This window comes from Calypte anna, unplaced genomic scaffold (genome assembly GCF_003957555.1).
Source record: "Calypte anna isolate BGI_N300 unplaced genomic scaffold, bCalAnn1_v1.p scaffold_86_arrow_ctg1, whole genome shotgun sequence".
In the NCBI taxonomy this organism is placed as follows: Eukaryota; Metazoa; Chordata; class Aves; order Apodiformes; family Trochilidae; genus Calypte; species Calypte anna.
The window spans coordinates 712,038-731,513 of NW_022045534.1; the positions used below are offsets into that span (position 1 = coordinate 712,038).

Genomic DNA, 19,476 nt, shown 5'->3' on the forward strand with positions numbered 1-19,476 from the left:
GAGGGCCCTGCAGCTGCCTCCCCAGCAGCACTGATGGTGAGAGCTGCACTCCTGGCCTTCTGCTGAGCTGTGGGGGTTGAGATGGTTCCTGCATCACCTAAGCTGGACATTTAAGTATTCTAAGAAATCACAGCACTGTCAAAACAAAATTCATTTTAAATTTTGCTAAGAAGCAATTTTTTTAATTGGTTGGTTGTCTGTGTTTTGTTTTGTCTGTTTATTTGGGTTTTTTTGTTTGTTTGGTTGGTTTGGTTTGGTTTTCTAAATCAGGTATGGAGTTGAGGTTCTTCCAGCCAGGTTCCTGTGTGTTCATGTAATCCCTGTGTCCTTGCAGAGGTCTCAGTAGAGCTGGGATCAGGTGGTGCCTGAGTGTGCTAAACAATCCCCTGGGCTGGAGCTCCTCTGAAATCAACTCTTCTGTCTGAATTTTGTGCTGGATTCAACCCCCCTTCACTCAGACATTGTCTCAGCAAAGTCCTGGAGCCCAGTGTTGGGTGTGCCAGTGGAAAACCCAGGGCTGGGTTTGGTCTGCACTGGAGGTGTGAAGAAGGGAGAGGAGGTTTAGAAATCTCACAAACAGAAAGCCTCTGAAAAAATGGTATTTGTACTTAAAACGTGGAGTGTAGCATGCTCATACCTTGTGGAACAAGGACTTTGAGAGGCCCAAGTAGTAACTGAGCTGGAGAAGAGGCAGTCTAAAAGCAGAGCTCTGCTCTTCTTGCCTGACAGCCCTGTTGGGGCCTTTGCAGAAGGAGAAAGTGCATTTACATCTGCAGCTTGCTTGCAGGATATTTATCTTTGTTGGGAACAAATGTCAGTGCCTGTGAGAACATTAACACTCTGAAGTATTAAAACTTGTTTGCAAGGCTTATGTAGGTTCTGGAAAGTTTGTAATTCCAGACTTGGTGTGTTTGGAAAGGTTGTTACAAGGAGGGGTTAGGGCAATCACCTCGTTATTACTGTCACTCTCCAGGCTTGATAATTAATATGGTCTCTCCAGACCATTAATAAACTTGATAAAGCAGAACCTGGCTTCAGAGTTTGTGTCAGTGTTGTCTTCTGCATTGAGGTGTGCAGTTTAAAGTCTTAAAATAACATAAATCTGTCTTGAGAATGGAGGGAATCTCCTAATCAGGTGGTTGTAGACATAAACCCAACAACCAGACAAAGCTCTGCAAAGGTCTCTGCACCAAAGGTCATTTTGTGGGTTTAAAAGCTTAATTATTGGTGCATCTTCTGGCAGGTGAGGAGTTTGTTTTGTTGCGTTTTTGCTTTTTAAATAAGAACATTTCAGAGCTGTTTCTTGGGCCCTGTAAGCATACCTGGAGGATGGAGGATTTCCCTGCTCTCTGATGTGTTCGTGTCATGAGGCTGTGTCCCTTCTGACCTGGGCAGTGGGAGAGTTGTTAATTCAAAGGAATGGAGCAGATCTCTTTCTGTCTTCCCTATGCTGGAGTCTCTAGGAAGCTGCTCAGTGAAAAGGTTTTTAGCCTTTTTCTGGCTCTAAAGCACTTCCAAGAGCTCCACCTTGCTGCAGTTGTGTGCAGTGGATGAGGAGGGGATGTTGAGGTCCATCATTCAGCCCTTGGAGGAGGTGCTGGAGCTGAGGCTGCTCAGGAGCTTTGCCTGCTTCAGGATTCCTGAGCACTGGGAGGGATGCAGGCAGGAAGGGTCCATCCTCAGGATGGCTGAGGTCTGAGTTCTGCTCAGGTAACTGGGGTGCTGGCAGCTGGAGTAACTTACACTGCCTGGAAAACCCCTTCTTGTTGCCAGAGCATCAGGGTGGGCAGGTTGAAGGCACAGGAGTTGAGTGTGAATTTATAGAATCACAGAATGGCTGAGGTTGGAAGAGACCTTTAGAGATCATCTCCAGTCCCTCATCTGACACCTCTCATCCAGCCCAGGCTGCTCCAAGCCTCATCCAACCTGGCCCTGAACACCTCCAGGGAGGGGGCAGCCACAGCTTCTCTGGGCAATCTGTTCCAGAGTCTCAGCACCCTCCTGCTGAAGAACTTCTTCCTCAGATCCAGCCTGAACCTCTTCTCCTGCACTTTCAATCCATTCCCCTTCTCCTGTCACTGGACACTCAGGAAAAGTCCCTCTGCAGCCTTCCTGGAGGTTCCCTTCAGGGATTGGGGGGCAGCTCTAAGGTCCCCCTGAGGCTTCTCTTCTCCAGGCTGAACAATCCCAGCTCCTCAGCCTCTCCTCATGGCAGAGCTGCTCCATCCAGCCCCTGGATCATCTCTGTGGCCTCCTCTGGACTCATCCCAACAGCTCTGTGTCCTTCCTGTGCTGGGGACACCAGAGCTGGACACAGTTAGGGACATGCTGCACATTTGCTTTTCCCTCCTGAGCTGCAGATCCGTGGTGCTGCCCGGGGGGGTTGCAGAGAGCACTCTGCTAACAGAAGTGAGACAAAGCTGTGGTTCTTGCTGTGGGCTTTGGGGGGGCTGTCAGGCTCCCTGCCCCTCTCCTGCCCTACATTCCACTTCCTACCACCCAGCATCCTCGCCCAGCTCAATGCTGCCTTTGTTTGGAAAGAATGCAAACAGAATCCGTGCTGCCTGAAAAGGGCTTGCTCATCATTTGTGGCTCTGAAATGGACTGGAAAATAGCTTTTTCCTCCCTCTCCCTCTCTCTTGTGCTGGTGGCATTCTGGTTTGCGCTTTTCAGGGAGCAGTTGGTTTGGGATTTAGCAACAGGAGAGTGATCTTCACAAAGCTCAGAGGTGTTAAAGGTAACTGCTTGGGTGCTCTGGATTTAAACCAGGCTGTTCTGCTGGCACCAGTCCTGCTCTTCATGAGAGTCCTTGGAGTGCAGAGGAAACTCAGAACTGTGGAGCAAACGGTTGTGTGTTCCCCAAGATGCTCAGTTGTTCAAACTTAGGGAAATAAAGGCAGAAAGCTCTCTCAGGACTCACTGACTGTGCCCTCTGCTGAGGGAGAGACAGAAGGGTTGCACTTTGATGGCCTGAGGCACCAGTCTGTCCTCCCAGCTTCTGCAGCTCCTGCTGGGTCAGTGTGTCAGTGCCTGGGCAGAAGGCACTCTCAGTGTTTGTGGGAGGGTAAATCTTGTTTGCAGGTACCAGGAGACCAACCCAGGGCACTTCCTAAGCCTTAAAGACCAGAAACCTAAAGAATCCATAGGTAGCTGCTGATTATTTAAGGCCAGGAGGTCAGTTTTTGGTCACAGCCGTGCTTATGTTGCTTTAAGCAGCAACTTGGGAGTTGGTACAAGACTTGGAAGTTGGAAGGAGCCCCAGAAGTGAGGCAGAAACTTGGGCTGGATACCCCATCACTGCACTCCATGAGCTCCCAAACATTCCCCAGCTTTATTTGCAAGTCTGAACCTCCATGAAGTGTTTGGCAGGCTGGCAAATACACTTCAGGTTTTCTGTGAGTTCCAGTTTGCCCCGGTGAAGCTGATTAATATCAATGCTTAATGAGGGAGCAATTTCATGCTCATCTTTAATTCATTAGTGCTGTCATTCCCCTCCCATGCCAGCAAGATGTCTGTTGTGCAGCTCAGTCAGCTCCAGAGCCCTGACCCTCTGAAACTCCTCCCTCAGCCTCTTGTTCCTGGAACCCCTCTACCTGTGGGCTCCTCTCCCTGAAGCCTTTGTGTTCCTGCAGCACAGGGGCAGCAGCTCCCTCTGGAAGGGGCTGGAGCTGGGGTTGGGGCTGGGGCTGGGGCTGGGGCTGGAGCTGGAGCTGGGGCTGGAGCTGGAGCTGGGGCTGGGGCTGGGGCTGGGGCTGGAGCTGGGGCTGGAGCTGGGGATGGGGATGGGGTTGGAGCTGGGGATGGGGATGGGACTGGGGCTGGGTCTGGAGCTGGAGCTGGGGATGGAGCTGGGGATGGGGATGGGGTTGGAGCTGGGGATGGGACTGGGGCTGGGTCTGGAGCTGGAGCTGGAGCTGGGTCTGGAGCTGGGGCTGGGTCTGGAGCTGGAGCTGGGGCTGGAGCTGGGGCTGGAGCTGGAGCTGGGGATGGGGATGGGGTTGGAGCTGGGGATGGGGATGGGACTGGGGCTGGGTCTGGAGCTGGGGCTGGAGCTGGAGCTGGGGCTGGGTCTGGAGCTGGGGCTGGAGCTGGGGCTGGGGCTGGAGCTGGAGCTGGGGCTGGAGCTGGGGCTGGGGGGCTCTCCAGGCCTGCAGGACTCTTATTTTTCCAGTCTTAACACTACTTCAGAAGTATTTAGAGGCAAAGAGTCATTGCTGTTTATAATAATCTTTCTGTTTTGAAGGCTGAACTAGTATTGTAATGGGGATGGAAGCTGAGTATAACATGGGATTAGGGGTTTGTTTTATCCCCAGATAGCACCATTAGCTAAATCCCTTGCAGTGCAGGGAAGAGTTAATTTCCTTGGCTGGGTTACTAACTTACTCTATTCTAACACCCAGAAAGTGGCAAACATGCTGCTTTATCAGGGCAAAACCTGAAAACTGGGTGTCTCTTCACAAATGACTTCTGTTTGAGATCATCTGGCAAACTCTTGCCAGTGGTGGTGGGGAGCACTGCAGCATGGCAGACACTTGGATGAGTGCTGCAGAGTGAGGGGATGGTGCAGTGAGTTTGGCTCATCATCACTCAGCAGGTTTCTGTTTCAGAGCACACCTGGGTGAGCCAAGCTCTGCTCACTGATCACTTTAACTGCAGCTGAGAAGTGAAGTGCTGCTTGGTGAGTTGGAGAGAGATGGAGCATGGGCCTGGACTGGAGGGCTGAAGGTCCCAAGCTGATGTCCTGGAATTACTGGAGAACCTTGGTCTTGAGTCACTGTACTGCTTTCAATCCTTAGAAATGGGGTGATTTCCTAGAATCATGGACTGCCAGGTGGGAAGGGACCTCAGGGATCTCCTGCTCCAACCCTTCCAATGTTATTGGTGATCTGAGATGTCCCAGCACCCATCCAGCTGAGACTTCAAACTTTCCAGGCTGGGGGAATCCACCCCTTCCCCTGGGAGACCATTCCAGTGTCTGACTGTCCCCAGGGGGGAAAATGTTCCCTTTGTGTCCAACTGGAATCTCCCCAGGAGCACCTTGTGCCCATTGCCCCTCGTCCTGTCCATGGGGCTCCTTGGAACAGGGAATCTGCATCTGCTTTGCAGCCCCCCAAGTACTGGACATGGTCAGAAGGTCTCCCCTGAGCCTTCTCAGGAGGTTTTCCCCTTTACCCCCTGGCTCCCCTTTGGTGTTTACTTCAGGGTTTGGTGCTCACTTCAGGGTTTGGTGTTCACTTCAGGGTTTGGTGCTCGTTTCAGGGTTTGGTGCTCACTTCAGGGTTTGGTGCTCACTTCAGGGTTTGGTGCTCACTTCAGGGTTTGGTGTTCACTTCAGGGTTTGGTGTTCTCTTCAGGGTTTGGTGCTCACTTCAGGGTTTGGTGCTCACTTCAGGGTTTGGTGCTCGTTTCAGGGTTTGGTGCTCACTTCAGGGTTTGGTGCTCACTTCAGGGTTTGGTGCTCACTTCAGGGTTTGGTGTTCACTTCAGGGTTTGGTGTTTGTTTCAGGGTTTGGTGCTCACTTCAGGGTTTGGTGCTCACTTCAGGGTTTGGTGCTCACTTCAGGGTTTGGTGCTCATTTCAGGGTTTGGTGCTCACTTCAGGGTTTGGTGCTCACTTCAGGGTTTGGTGCTCACTTCAGGGTTTGGTGCTCACTTCAGGGTTTGGTGCTCACTTCAGGGTTTGGTGCTCACTTCAGGGTTTGGTGCTCGTTTCAGGGCTGTTCCCCCCTGTCCCTTTTGGCTGCATGCATGGCAAGTGCTGTCCCTGTTCCTGAGGGCTGTGGGGAGGGGGATTCTCCTCCCCTCCACCATCTAAATCTGTGTGGCCTTTCCCAGAGAGGCTCTGGTATCCATTTTTAATTGCAGAAATTTTACTAATTTAATATTTCCGTGTCCAAATGAAGTGGTGGGTGCAGCAAAGGAGTGGGCCCTGCAGGCTGCTGAAATGAGTGTGCAGTCATTCTGTTTCAGCTCACTTGGTATAAAATGACCTTGCAGAGACAGGAGGGAAGCTTTTGTGATTGCAGCTGCTGCCTTTGAAAAAGTCTAAATATAAGCAGGTTTTTGGAAAGCCTGGAGAACTCTGAGCTCTGTTTCTCTGATTTCCATTGAAATTCGGGGCTCTCAGCCTCTCCTTGCTGCCAGGGCCTTTGGAGGAGGTGGCTTTGTTGTGTTCCTGCTCCACTGCCTCTGCTCACAGTTCTTGTGGGCAGCTTTGGGAAGGGAAGGTTGGAAGAAGCCGTGGTCCTGAAGCCTCTGGTGCTGTGGGGGGGCTGTGGTGAGGGCCTCATCCTGAGCCTCATCCTGAGCCCAGCAGGGCAGAGCAGGGACTGTACCCAGGGCACAGTTCTGTTCCTCTTGCCCTGCCTCATAGAATCATAGAATCATAGAATCCTAGGGGTTGGAAGGGACCTCGAAAGATCATCTAGTCCAACCCCCCCTGCCAGAGCAGGGCCACCTAGAGCACTTCGCATAGGAACGTGTCCAGGGGGGTTTTGAATGTCTCCAGTGAAGGAGACTCCACAACCTCCCTGGGCAGCCTGTTCCAGGGCTCTGTCACCCTTACAGGAAAAACATTTTTCTGGATATTCAACTTGAACCTCCTGTGCTCCAATTTACACCCATTACCCCTTGTCCTATCACTGGTCACCACTGAGAAGAGCCTAACTCCATCTCCCTGACACTCACCCCTTACATATTTGAAAACATTGATGAGGTCACCCCTCAGTCTCCTTTTCTCCAAACTAAAGAGACCCAGCTCCCTCAGCCTTTCCTCATAAGGGAGATGTTCCACTCCCTTCATCATCTTAGTAGCTCTGCGCTGGACTCTTTCAAGCACTTCCCTGTCCTTCTTGAACTGAGGGGCCCAGAACTGGACACAATACTCCAGGTGCGGCCTCACCAATGCAGAATAGAGGGGGAGGAGAACCTCTCTTGACCTACTAACCACCCCCTTTCTAATGCACCCCAGGATGCCATTGGCCTTCTTGGCCACAAGGGCACATTGCTGGCTCATGGTCATCCTCTTGTCTACCAGGACCCCCAGGTCTCTTTCACCTACACTGCTCCCCAGCAGGTCAGCCCCCAACCTATACTGGGACATCGTGTTGTTCTTCCCCAAATGCAAAACTCTACACTTCCCCTTGTTGAATTTCATCATGTTTCTCTCTGCCCAACTCTCCAGCCTGTCTAAGTCTAAGCCTCGGATGGGAGTTTCTCACCAGGAACCAATGAGACTTTATTTGCCTATTCTAGGGGTGTCTTGCTGTTGGATCAGAGTTACAGAAATTGTCTTCTGAGCCTTGGATCTGTCCTTTGCCATGAAAAGAGCTGCTGGGACACTGAAGGAGTTCTGAGGGAAGGGGCACCAAGTGCTGCACTTTGCACTGCTGACACCCATCTCTTCTTCTTATCCTGCCTTCAGAACATTCAGGATTTCACCTGTGTCTGTGCAGTGCCTCTTGCTTTTGGAAGCAGTGGGCTCCAAACAGGATGATTTATTGTACCAGAAGTAATAATGAAAATCTGGACTGTTGGTCTCAGCTAAGGTCTTCAGGGTGATAGTTTCTTCCTCCCTGAGCCTTCTCAGGACAGATCTCCCTCATCCTGCCTACAGGAAAGCTGGGGAGGGACTTGGACATGGGGGTGGGGGAGAGGAGAAGGGAAATGGGTTAAAACTGGAAGAGGGGATAGTGAGGTTGGAGATGAGGAAGAAATTCTTGAATTTGAGGGTGATTGGAACAGGTTGCCCAAGGAAGCTGTGGCTGCCCCATCCCTGGCAGTGTCTCAGCCCAGGTTGGATGGGGCTTGGAGCACCCTGGGCTGGGGAGGGGTCCCAGACCATGGCAGGGGGGGCACTGAGGGGGCTTTCAGGTCCCTTCCCACCCAAACCAGTCTGGGGTTCTCCCCAGTCCCTGCAGATCCCAACTTCCTTGCCATCCCATTGCAGCTTTGCCCCAAATTAACACAGGAACTGCCTGACCCAACCTTCCTCATGCTCTCAGGATGCTCTCTGAGCTGTGAGGGTCGTGGTTGCACCCATGGCACCTCCTGGGGCTGGAGCAGGGATGGACCTGGGCAGAGGGAGCTGGTGGGTGGCTACCAACCTCTGCTGGTCAGTTGCCTTTCTCTTGCTGCTTGAAAGCTTCAAGTTGTTTAATCCCTTCTGCTGCTGCTGGAGCTTGGGGTTGGCTGTCTGGGAACCCCACGGGGTTGTGTTCAGCTCAGGAGATGATCTGGGGTTTCTGCTGCTTGCTTTAGAAAGCAGGATGACTGTTTTTAACAGACTGGAGTCTTGTCATGTGTTCTTGGTGAGGGCTCTGACCCCTTTGGGTTGTGTTCAGCATTAAATTGTGAATTTCAGTGTTAGTTTTACAGGTAGATTACTTGAACAAGATGAATGGAAAGGAGAATCTTGAGGCATTTCTTGGGATGGGTGTCTGAAATGGTGATGGCACCAGGATTAGGAGTAAGAGTAAAGAAATAGCAATTCATAATATCACACGGGATTTTTCAGCATCTGTCAAATATTGTGGTTTGGTGTAATTATTTGGGGGAACAAATCTTTCTAAAGAAGAGCAGAAAAACTTGCTGGTTTGTTTAAAATGCTTAAATTCCTACCCAACCCCCCAGATTTCTTCTTTTTTGAAATCTTCCAGAAATATTGCAAAAAAAACCTTGATTATATTTATTAAAAGTAGGCAAGAAACATAAAAGTTTTTACCAGCTTGTGGTACCTGGAGGTGTCTGCTGAGCAACTGTTGGTCCTTTGAGGCACTTTTTGTGGTGGTCACCAGGCTCCTCTTGCTTTCCACCTTACTTGGACATCCTTGGTTTACCTGACAGTTCAGGAAAAGAAATAAAAACCCCCTCTTCTCTCTGGGAGCAGCTGTGAGTTGATGTGGATTTGTTTGGTTTTTTTTCATTGTGAATAAATAGTAATTATTTATGTTTTTGTTGATTTTAGGGATAGACTTCAAGATTAAAACTGTTGAATTACAAGGAAAGAAGATCAAGCTACAGATATGGTGAGTAAGAGACCCAAGAAGCTCCCAAATCCCTTTGTCCAGGGGCAGATTTTCACTTTCTGAGCTGGCAGTCAGGTATCTCATTTTGTGGCTGTGTTCTGTAGTTGCAGTGCTGGTAAAGCTCCCTGTGTATTCCCCTACACATTCCTTAAACTGGGGGGAGATCCCTGCAGTCCTGCCTGCTCCCTTGGACAGGCTCTTGGCACATCTCCAGTGGGGAGGGCAGGATCCTGACAGCCTGGGGCTTAGTGGGAAGTGTTTAAAAACCTGGAATTTTGAAATGAGGAGCTGCCTTGAGTCTGTGACTGTGAAGTGACTGGTAGCCTTGCTTTGTGTCCACCTCTGCACTTATTTCATGGGGTTTTGTACTCAGCTGTGGGCTGCCTCAGCTGGCTGAAAGCCTGACTGCTTTGCTGTTGTGAAGTCTAGCAAGGCAGAGCTTAAACCCTTTCCTTTTTGCTCTGCTGTGCATGTCTAGCTCGAGATTTTTCTTTTTTCATAGCCCTCTACCAGGTCAGGTCAGGAGGTTAATGTCTTCTCCCAGCCTCTCTTTTGCTTTACAGGAGTTGCTGGTGCATTCTCCAGCTCTACTGAGAGTTCACAACTTCAGGACTTGTATTTGTCCATTTACCCCAAACACACACTAATAAAACCCTTTTCTGGCCTGACAAAGTTGGTGTTTGTAGATGCAGATGGGTGGGTTCCAGTCAGAAGGAGGCACTGATCTTCCTCCAGTGCCCTAGGGCCAGCTGAGTGATTATCCTTCCTTCCAGCTCTATCCTGAATCCTTCCTGTTCCCACCCTCTGAGCATCTGCACCCTGTCTCTGGGTTGCTTCTCCTCCCCCCTTCCTCTGAGCACCTCCTTGGCCAGCTTGCCCCTTGCCTTTTCTGGTTGTGGCAGCTGAGTTTTGGTGTGCAAGCTGCCTGGCTGGTTGGAGAGGAAGCACTGGGATGGTGAAGTAGCTCAGCAGGGTGAAATCTGGAATGGTTCAGCAGGGAGCCAGGAAGCACAGCCCTGTGTCAGGGCAGTGGTTGGGATGCTGGAGAGGCAGTCAGGGTAATGCAGCTTCATTGATCCTCCTGCTGGAGGAGTTCAGCAGACTGAGGTTTTCTAAGACTCTTTTTTGTGCTGTGTTTTGCACCCCAGCAGGGCAGGAGCTGTGGATGACTGTGGGACAGAGAGAGCAAAATGTTGGGATGGCTGAAGTGTGGGGTTAAACATGGGAAAGCTCCTCATAAAATGGAAAAGGGAAGCTCTGGAAAAGTGAAGCATATTTAGTGTGTACAGAGAAAGGCTGTGGGTACTGTGGGTTTTAGTGCCTGAGGGAAGTGAAGAGGGATTGGGGTGAGCTGAGCTTTGGGAAATGGCAGCTTTTAAGTGTTGCAAAGTCGGGAGGTTGTGGCCTGAATGTGCTTCTGGTTCCCACCGGTTTCAGATTTCACCTTTGAAATGAAACCTGGAAAGCAGAAAATGAAGTTCCCATGGCACTCACTTCTGATGCCAAAAAAAACCCAACCCAACCCAAAAGCCCTAGGCTTTGTTTCCTGCTTTCCTGCACGAGGAGCTTTGCCCAGCCAGTGGTTTGGTGGCTGGGACACCAGTGGCTCCTGGTGCTCTGCATCTATATTTAACCACTGCTTCCTGGACTTAAAACCACCATGGGTTTGTAGGAGTTGTGTGACTCTCCTCCTCCTGCAGCTTTGGTGAGCCAGGGCTGCCGTGTTCAGGGGATCTTTCCCTTCCACACCTGAGGCAGGTCCTGTAGCTGCTCTTCCCTCCAGAGTCTGGGTGATGCTGCTGGAAGCAGTGGGCATGCAGGAGCTGATGCACTGAGTGTGTCCTCAGAGGTAGGTGGTACCACTTGCACTGGGACACAGCTCCACACATGGGGTGATAAAAACCCTTCAGTTAAGGACAGATGAGACCATGGGTGCTTCCAGCCAGTGTCACCTTGCAGCTGTGCCTCTGTTCCTGGAGCACAACCCTGCTCAGAACTCAAGAGTGACCACTATTTTATTGGTAGCTTCTCCCCCTTGTCTCATCTGTGGGGTTGCCCATCAGTCAGCCCTGCTTTATTGCCTGGTCTCTGAAGAGCCAGGACACCCAGTGCAGTGACAGGGGCCCAGTCCAGCAGTGAGTCCAGAGACAGCTCCAAAGTGCCACCAGAGGATGGCTGAGGCTGGGAGGGAGCTCAGAGCTCATGCCCTCCAACCCCCATGCCATGCCCAGGGACACCTCTCATCCAGCCCAGGCTGCTCCAAGCCTCATCCAACCTGGCCCTGAACACCTCCAGGGAGGGGGCAGCCACAGCTTCTCTGGGCAATCTGTTCCAGAGTCTCAGCACCCTCCTGCTGAAGAACTTCTTCCTCAGATCCAGCCTGAACCTCTTCTCCTGCACTTTCAATCCATTTCCCTGTGTCCTGTGGATGGACACTCTTAGGAAAGACACTATGTCAGAGTCCAGCACTCCATGGTGCTGTTTTCTTGCTTCCCAGCTCCCTGTTACTCTTAGGAGCACAGGCAGTTTGGTCTCACTGGTGCTGTGACCACCATCATAATTATTACTGATGCTTGCACAGATTGAAACCTCTTTTTCTTTTCTCCTTCAAAACAGTGTCACTCAGCTGTGTGCAGAGTGAGCCATGGTTGGCAGCACTGTGTACCTGAAGGAGCTGGCTCTGTGTGAGCCATTTCCTGAGGATGAAGCTTTCATTCCCTAGGGTTGCTGAGTGTTTGTGGAGGAGCTGTGTTCAATGAGCCACAGGCAGGAGCCATGGCTGAGCAGACCTGGCAGCCCCAGCATCAGGTTCCTGCATCCCAGGGAGTGATTAAGTGATTGATAACTCAGTTTGATTGATTTGATTATCCTATTATTTGGTAGCAGGTTGGAAAGGGCTCTGAGCAACCTGACCTGGCTGAAGATGTCCCTGCTCATGGCAGGGGGTTGGACCAGGTGAAATGTAAAGGTCCCTTGCCACCCAAACCCCTCTGGGATGCAGAAGTGGATGCAGTGCCTGTGGAGCAGTTGTTATTTCCATAGGTGAAAAGTGGATTTCTGGTTTTCCCACTGAGCAAGCAGCAGAAGTCAGTGTTCCTGTTAGAGGTCAGTGTGTTGGTGACCTGCTCCCACTGAGCTGTGGGATCCTCCATCACCCACACCTTACATCCTGTGGCTGGAGGAGTGTCCTTTTTTAATTTTGATTTCATTTGATTTCTATTTAGCAATGAGCTCGTTGCAGACCCAATCCCCAGGGCTGCCCCTCCTGCCCAGCTCAGGCAGGTTAGCTCAGCAGCAGAGCCAGCTGAAACAGTCACACCTGAGGCACTTCCCTCTCACACCCAAGCTCTACCTTCACCAAGGCAAAGCTGCAGAGAGCTCCACTGGCTGGGAACACTCAGACTCATTAATTTTCCCAGTTACCCTGTGAATTTCCAGAAGTTAACTCTTGCTGTGAAAGCATTGAGACCATTCACCAGGAGCACAACTTGAGACTCTCTTAGCATGTCAGGCTGATTTTCTGTAGAACAATTAGATACTTTTTTTTTTTTTTTTTTTCCTGGACAGGTATTTTATCTGAAAAGCTGAAGTTTGCTGCCAGGAGGTGTTTGAGAGATGTGCCTTTGTGAAGGAAAGTTTCTGACCCACTTGCCAAAGCTTCCAGACTCTGCCTCCTGACATCAGCAGCACTATTTCTTCAGTGCAATATTCTGCACTGGAGTTTTAAAAATGCTATAAAAAGCAGTAGGACAGGAATAAAATTCTTAGGATCTGATTATTTGATTTGAAAACCTTTATTTTGAACTGTGCAGACCTGAAGGATCTTCACAGATTGTCAGATACAATCTCCTCTTGTTGCTCCTGTGTAAATCTTTCATAAACAAGTCATGGTACATATTCAGGTTGCTTTGGTCTCTGCTAGGTCAGCTGGAAAACTGTCCTAGAAATTCTTTTCTCTGCTGGTTAAACCTCTAATATGATATAGCTTATGCATGCTTTAATGCTGGCATGAGAATAATTGAAGCAGATTCTTTGTTTTCCTCGTGCTGCTCCTTTCCCTGCTCCCAGAGGATGACTTTGTCTAGATGATCCAATTGATTTTGAGTTGGCCCCTTCCAACTCAAACCCTTCTAGGATTCTGTGACTCATTTTGCAGCTAAACCAACCTCTCCCTTCCCTTCTGTGCAGGAGGGCCTCATTTTCCTTGGCTGTCTTCTTCAGAGCCCTTGTCTGCAGTGATTGTAGCTTGGAGAGCTAGCTAGCTGCCAGGGCTGTTTCTGGCCTGCACTGAGGATTTATTGCAGCTTTGGAACATATTCTTTGCATCCTAGAGGCTGGAACAAAAGAACGGGCAGCCCCTGCCATTTGCTCAGGGTGGATTCATCATCAGTCATAGGCAGTTTGAAAACCATAACTCATTTCCTCTCATGGCTTCAGCTGGGTCTCTAATCTCACATCCATTAAGAGTTATCTCTGAATAATGAATGGAGACTCCATTAAGAAGGGGAAAGGGCAGATATAGTGCTTATTTCAAAAAAAAAGACAGACAGACACTCCAGGTTCTTTGCTTTTTCCCTCCCCAGCTTTTGTTTCTCCATTAGCTTCAGCTGCCAGAAGAGCAGCAGAGGACTTAACTAAGCCAGTTGTGGGTGCAGAGGACACGACAAGCAGTGAGTAAACAGCTCAGTGCTGCTGGTGCCAAATTGTGTAAAATCAGCTCAGTTCTCACAGAAACAGCCACTGGCCCTGTCAGGAAGGGAGAAATCACAGCTGCCCCTGTCCTGCTGCTGCTGCTCAGGCTTTTCTGGTGCTGTCCTGCTTGATACAAGCAAGTCTGGGGGAGGTGACTTAGGTGAAGATGTGGTCAAGTGGGTACAAAACTCATGGCAAGAGAAAATAAACTCTGTGTGAGTAAGAGATGGGATGAGGTGTTTTGTAGGAACCTGTCCTGGAGTTCTGTGGGAGGCAGTGTTTCCTTTAGCAGGTGGGATAAAGGAATAGAGAGTGTGGTTATTGTCTTGGAGGAAAAAGAGGAGGCTGCAAAGGATAAATTGGACTGGGTTAGTATTCAGATTGCCTTTGAGCAGTTGGAGAAATGTCACTGGGGAAAAAGAAGTCTCTGTAGAGACAAGCACAGAGTTATCAAGGTCAGAATGTGTAATCAATTACTCACGTGTCAGCAAATCTGCTCCATCAGGAGGAAAGGGAGTGGGGTGAGCCAAGAGGCATGCCCAGGTCCTGTAGGGAATGTCCTGTGTGGGACTGGAGCTGGAGGACTGACCTGGCTTTCACCTAGACAGGGGCAAACGGGGGGCAGTCAATAGGTGGGGCTGCCTGTGTCAGACCTTGGGCCAGTGAGTGAGGTCCAAAGAACCTGAGGGGGCTTGAGAAAATCCAAAGGAGGTTCAAGAGGGGTCATAGAATCCTAGAATGGGCTGGGTTGGAAGGGACCTCAGAGATCACCAAGTCCAACCCTTGATCTACTCCCCCCGTGGTTCCCAGCCCATGGCACTCAGTGCCACATCCAGGCTCTTTGGAAAGATCTCCAGACACGGAGAATCCACTACTTCCCTGGGCAGCCCATTCCAATGCCTGATCACCCTCTCCAGAAAGAAATTCTTTCTCATCTCCAACCTAAACCTCCCCTGGCACAACTTGAGACCCTGCCCTCTTGTCTTGCTGAGAGTTGCCTGGGAAAAGAGCCCAACCCCCCCTGGCTCCAACCTCCTTTCAGGGAGTTGGAGAGAGTGATGAGGTCTCCCCTGAGCCTCCTCTTCTCCAGCCTCAACACCCCCAGCTCCCTCAGCCCTTCCTCACAGCAATTCTGCTGGATCCCTTCACAGCCTCCTTGCTCTTCTCTGGACCTGCTCCAGCACCTCAATCTCCTTCCTGAGCTGAGGGGCCCAGAACTGGACACAGGACTCAAGCTGTGGCCTCCCCAGAGCTGAGCACAGGGGCAGAATCCCTTCCCTGGACCTGCTGGCCACGCTGTTCCTGAGCCAGCCCAGGATGCCATTGGCCTTCTTGGCCACCTGGGCACACTGCTGGCTCCTGTTCAGCATCAGTCAGGGTGTTTGAGTAAGCAGAGTTTCATGTAGAAAGAAGGGAAATACCTCCTCTTACCTGGGCCAAGTGAGAGAGGGATGGACCTGCACTGAGGACAGCCCAGCTGTGCCATGAGGAGAAAATTCCAAGTGGGACAGAAAAGAAATGAGAGAGGGATTCAGGCAGGAAGTGGCAGAGCACTGGGGATCTTTCAGGAATCATGTGGGCATCCCTCAAGGTTCTGCAGAGCCAGGGAATGGGCTGGGTTGGCTCTTGGGGCTCCTGGCAGCATGGCCTGTGAGGCCATCTCTGAACCAAGTGGTGCTGAGGTTTAGGACCTGTCCCTTTGCCTCCTCCTCTGCTCTTTGCCCTCTTCCTGCTGTCTGTCACCTCCTAGGAGGAGGTAAAAGATGGGGAGCAGGCAGCCTCAGAACTGTGTGAAAAGAGCCAACCAAGAGTCTTGGAGAAGAAACTTGGTAGAGCATTTCCCCTGCCTCTTGGGAGCATTTCCTCCATGGCATCTTCAGACTTTGGGGTGTTTAATTTCCTCCCTATTTACCAGCTGGTGCAGCTGGCACCTTTCCTGCTCTGGGGGCCAGGGGGAACACCATGGCTTTCTGAAGGTGCTCAGGGAATGTGTCCTCTCAGTGGTGACCAGTGGAGTTTGGAGACACCTTTGATTCTACCTTGTGTGAATAATGTCCCTGAAAATGGGCTGTAAACTTGTCACCTCCTGGAGTGATGTCCTCTGAAGGACACCATGGAACATGCAGTTAAATCCTGATGCTCAGTTTAATGGGGTGTGAGTTTGTTGAACCAAATCTCCTGCATTCCATCAAAGTGAGATGGGAATATCCAGGCCATCATTAATCTTGCATGAGCAAGTTTCAGCATCTTATTATAGAAATCCATAATTTCAGGTTACACCTCCTAGAACTGCTTTTCATACACTTTGATCTGAAGTTTCAGGAAGACACTTTTTTTAAGATGAAGTTAGAGCTTTGTAGAACTGATCTGAAGGAGAAGTTCTTGGCTTTAAGTCTTGAGAAGATGTTGAGTGATTGTCTTAATTTTCTGGGGTTTCATGGTGGAGCTGGCTGGAGAGGTGGCTCAGTTCCAGTCTCTCCTGTCCTTGGCAGCATCACTGCCAAACAAACTACAACGTTTTGGGAACTTTACAGAAACTGGATCTGCTGGGCCTGGGCCATGTCTGAGCAGTAGTTGTGGTATTTTAACTTAAAACTGTAGGTGGAGTTTTAATGTGGCTTGTATTCTTATGTTCATTTGGGAGGAATTGTTGGGTAACAGGAAGGGGTCAGGGACAGTGACATTTCTGGGGCTGCTCAGATGCTCACAGACCTCTCACAGTGCTGTAGAACACTTCTTGCTCCCTTTTCCATCCTGTCCACTGGTGGTTGGCATCCAGGTTCAGAAGTCTCTGAGACACGTGGCTGAGCCATGAGGCTTGGCAGAAGAAGTTCTGCTTTTGGACACAAGTTTGAAGTTGTGAATAAGGATCCAAAGCTTCAAATGAACGAATTCCAACCATGACTTGGCAGTGCTGAGAAAACACCCCCCTGCTTTGGTGTTGAGCATCTTCTGCCACCTTAGTTGTGTAAGCCCAGCTAAGCAGTGCAGTGTCTCTTGTCTCTCTCCTGGCTGACTCCAAAATGTGTTTAAAAAGTGAAACAATCCCCTTTAAAGTAAAATCCAAAAGAGAAGCTTGAAACCTGCTGTACCTCTGCCTTACCAGAGCTGGGCCTCTTTGTTCTGCAAGCTACATCTGGGGAGGACTGGACCTTCCCTGAGGCTGCTGCTGGTGCTCACTGGAGTGTGTCCTGCTCCTTGGAAGCCTTGTGAAGGATTCACATCCTGCTGGCTCCTCTGGAGCTTCCCTCTGACATGTCCTCTGGTCTCTTCCCACAGGGACACAGCAGGGCAGGAACGATTTCACACCATCACCACCTCCTATTACAGAGGTGCCATGGGCATCATGCTAGTGTATGACATCACCAATGCCAAGAGCTTTGAAAACATCAGCAAGTGGCTCAGAAACATAGATGAGGTGAGTAATGTCAGTAAGAGCCTGAAACTGAGCATGTTGTGAGTTTCACAGTACTCAGCTTCTGGATTGCAGCTTCTGCTTCGAGCCTGGAGAAGGCCCTGGGGGTGCTGGGTGAGGAGAAGCTCAGCAGGAGCCCAGAAATCACCCCTGGGCTGGGCTGCACCCCCAGAGTGTGGGCAGCAGGGCCAGGGAGGGGACTGTCCCCTCTGCTCTGCTCTGGGGAGAGCTGTGTCCATCTCTGGGGTCCCCATCAGCAGAAGGACCCGGAGCTGTTGGAGCCAGTGCAGAGGAGGCCCTGGAGCTGCTGGGAGGGCTGGAGCAGCTCTGCTCTGGAGCCAGGCTGAGAGAGTTGGGGGTGTTGAGGCTGGAGAAGAGAAGGCTGCACCGGGGAGACCTTAGAGCACCTTCCAGTGCCTGAAGGGGCTCCAGGAAAGCTGGGGAGGGACTTGGGACAAGGGCCTGGAGGGATGGGAGCCTGCGAGGGGGAAGGGTTTGGAGCTGGGAGAGGAGAGATGGAGAGGAGATCTTGGGCAGGGAGGGAGGGAGGGAGAAATGGTTTGGTTGGACTTGGTGATCTCCAAGGTCCTTTCCAGCCATGAGCATTCTGTGATTCTCAGGTGTGGGACATGGGTTAGTGGTGGCCTGGAATAAGGTGATGTCCTGGCTGGGCTGGAGTGGGCTAGGAGAAGGGGGAAGGGTTTGGAGCTGGGAGAGGGGAGCTGGGGATGAGATGTGAGGGAGGAATTGCTTGGGGTGAGGGTGCTGAGCCCCTGGTTGCCCAGGTTGCCCAAGGAAGCTGTGGCTGCCCCATCCCTGGCAGTGTCTCAGCCCAGGTTGGATGGGGCTTGGAGCACCCTGGGCTGGGGGAGGGGTCCCTGACCATGGCAGGGGGGGCACTGGATGACATTAAGGTCACTTTTCCCTCAACCCAGGCTGGTTCCAAGATAAGTTAGCACAGGGGTTGGTGCTGTTCCTAGGCCAGCAGGTGTCCTGTGTTCCCTTCCTCACCTCTCCAGCAATGGCCTGAGGGTTTGCAACACTGCAGTGACCTGAAGTGTCAGATTCACATGTGAGGAAACGTTTTCTGTGCTGGAGAATCCTCAGAGGTCAGGAATACATCTGGTAGTAGCTGGGAGCTGCAGTTCCAGGAGGAGCTGGCACCAGGAGGGGGTGTGCAGGGGGGCACTGTGAAGCCAGAAGCTGTGGGTCCATCACTCACCTGCTTTATAAGGATGGGTGGATGGCTCTCTAAATCCTTGAAGGTAATTAAACATAGTCAGCTCCACCTCCTCAGAATTGACATAATGAAACATTTGCAAGTTGGTGCTGTTAGAGATTGTTGGGTGCTAGTGAAACAAACTCCTGTTGTTGGGTGCCAGTAAACTGCTCCATCCCACCCAGCTGATGCCCTTAGAGGAGTCCAGAGATGGAGGCTGTAACAGCAAGGTCAAGTGAAGCAGAAGAAACTGATGTGGAAACATTTAGTCCCTGCATCCCCAGGAGTTGATTCTCTGGGAGTTCTGAGAGCAGCACAGCTGTCAGTGCTGGCTCTTGTTGTGCTGTTCCCCAAACAAAATCCATGTTTGGGTTTTACAGCTTTGTAGTTTTCCTGGAAAGCAGGAAAATGGCCCCATGAAGCTGAGCATCAGGAGATGGGTGCTGCCAGGCACTGCCAGCTGAAGCACTGAGGCTGCTGGAAGGTTCTTAGAGAGCAAAAACGTGGCAGTGAGCCTTGGGTTTCCCTGTGTGGGGAGTGGGAAAGTCTCCTGGTTTTGTGGGCAGGTGCACAGCTGGGTGGGTACAGAAAGAAGGCAGCACAGGAAGAGGCTCAGCAGTGCTGTGTCCAGCTCTGGTGTTCCCAGCACAGGAAGGACACAGAGCTGTTGGGATGAGTCCAGAGGAGGCCACAGAGATGATCCAGGGGCTGGATGGAGCAGCTCTGCCATGAGGAGAGGCTGAGGAGCTGGGATTGTTCAGCCTGGAGAAGAGAAGCCTCAGGGGGACCTTAGAGCTGCCCCCCAATCCCTGAAGGGAACCTCCAAGAAGGCTGCAGAGGGACTTTTCCTGAGTGTCCAGTGACAGGAGAAGGGGAAATGGATGGAAAGTGCAGGAGAAGAGGTTCAGGCTGGAGCTGAGGAAGAAGTTCTTCAGCAGGAGGGTGCTGAGACTCTGGAACAGATTGCCCAGAGAAGCTGTGGCTGCCCCCTCCCTGTTCAGGGCCAGGTTGGATGAGGCTTGGAGCAGCCTGGGCTGGATGAGAGGTGTCCCTGGGCATGGCAGGGGGGTTGGAGGGGATGAGCTCTGAGCTCCCTCCCAGCCTCAGCCATTCTGGGTCTCAGC

At 51.1% G+C, this 19,476-nt stretch overlaps 1 protein-coding gene across 1 annotated transcript in view; it reads left to right on the forward strand.

Annotated features, from left to right (window-relative positions):
- Positions 1-19,476, forward strand: part of RAB10 (RAB10, member RAS oncogene family) — a 47,133-nt gene that overhangs the window by 20,154 nt on the left and 7,503 nt on the right. Inside the window, exons 2-3 of the mRNA XM_008505989.2 lie at positions 8,966-9,026; positions 16,998-17,136. Of these exons, the coding sequence (XP_008504211.1) occupies positions 8,966-9,026; positions 16,998-17,136 (200 nt within the window). The remainder of the gene's footprint in view (positions 1-8,965; positions 9,027-16,997; positions 17,137-19,476) is intronic.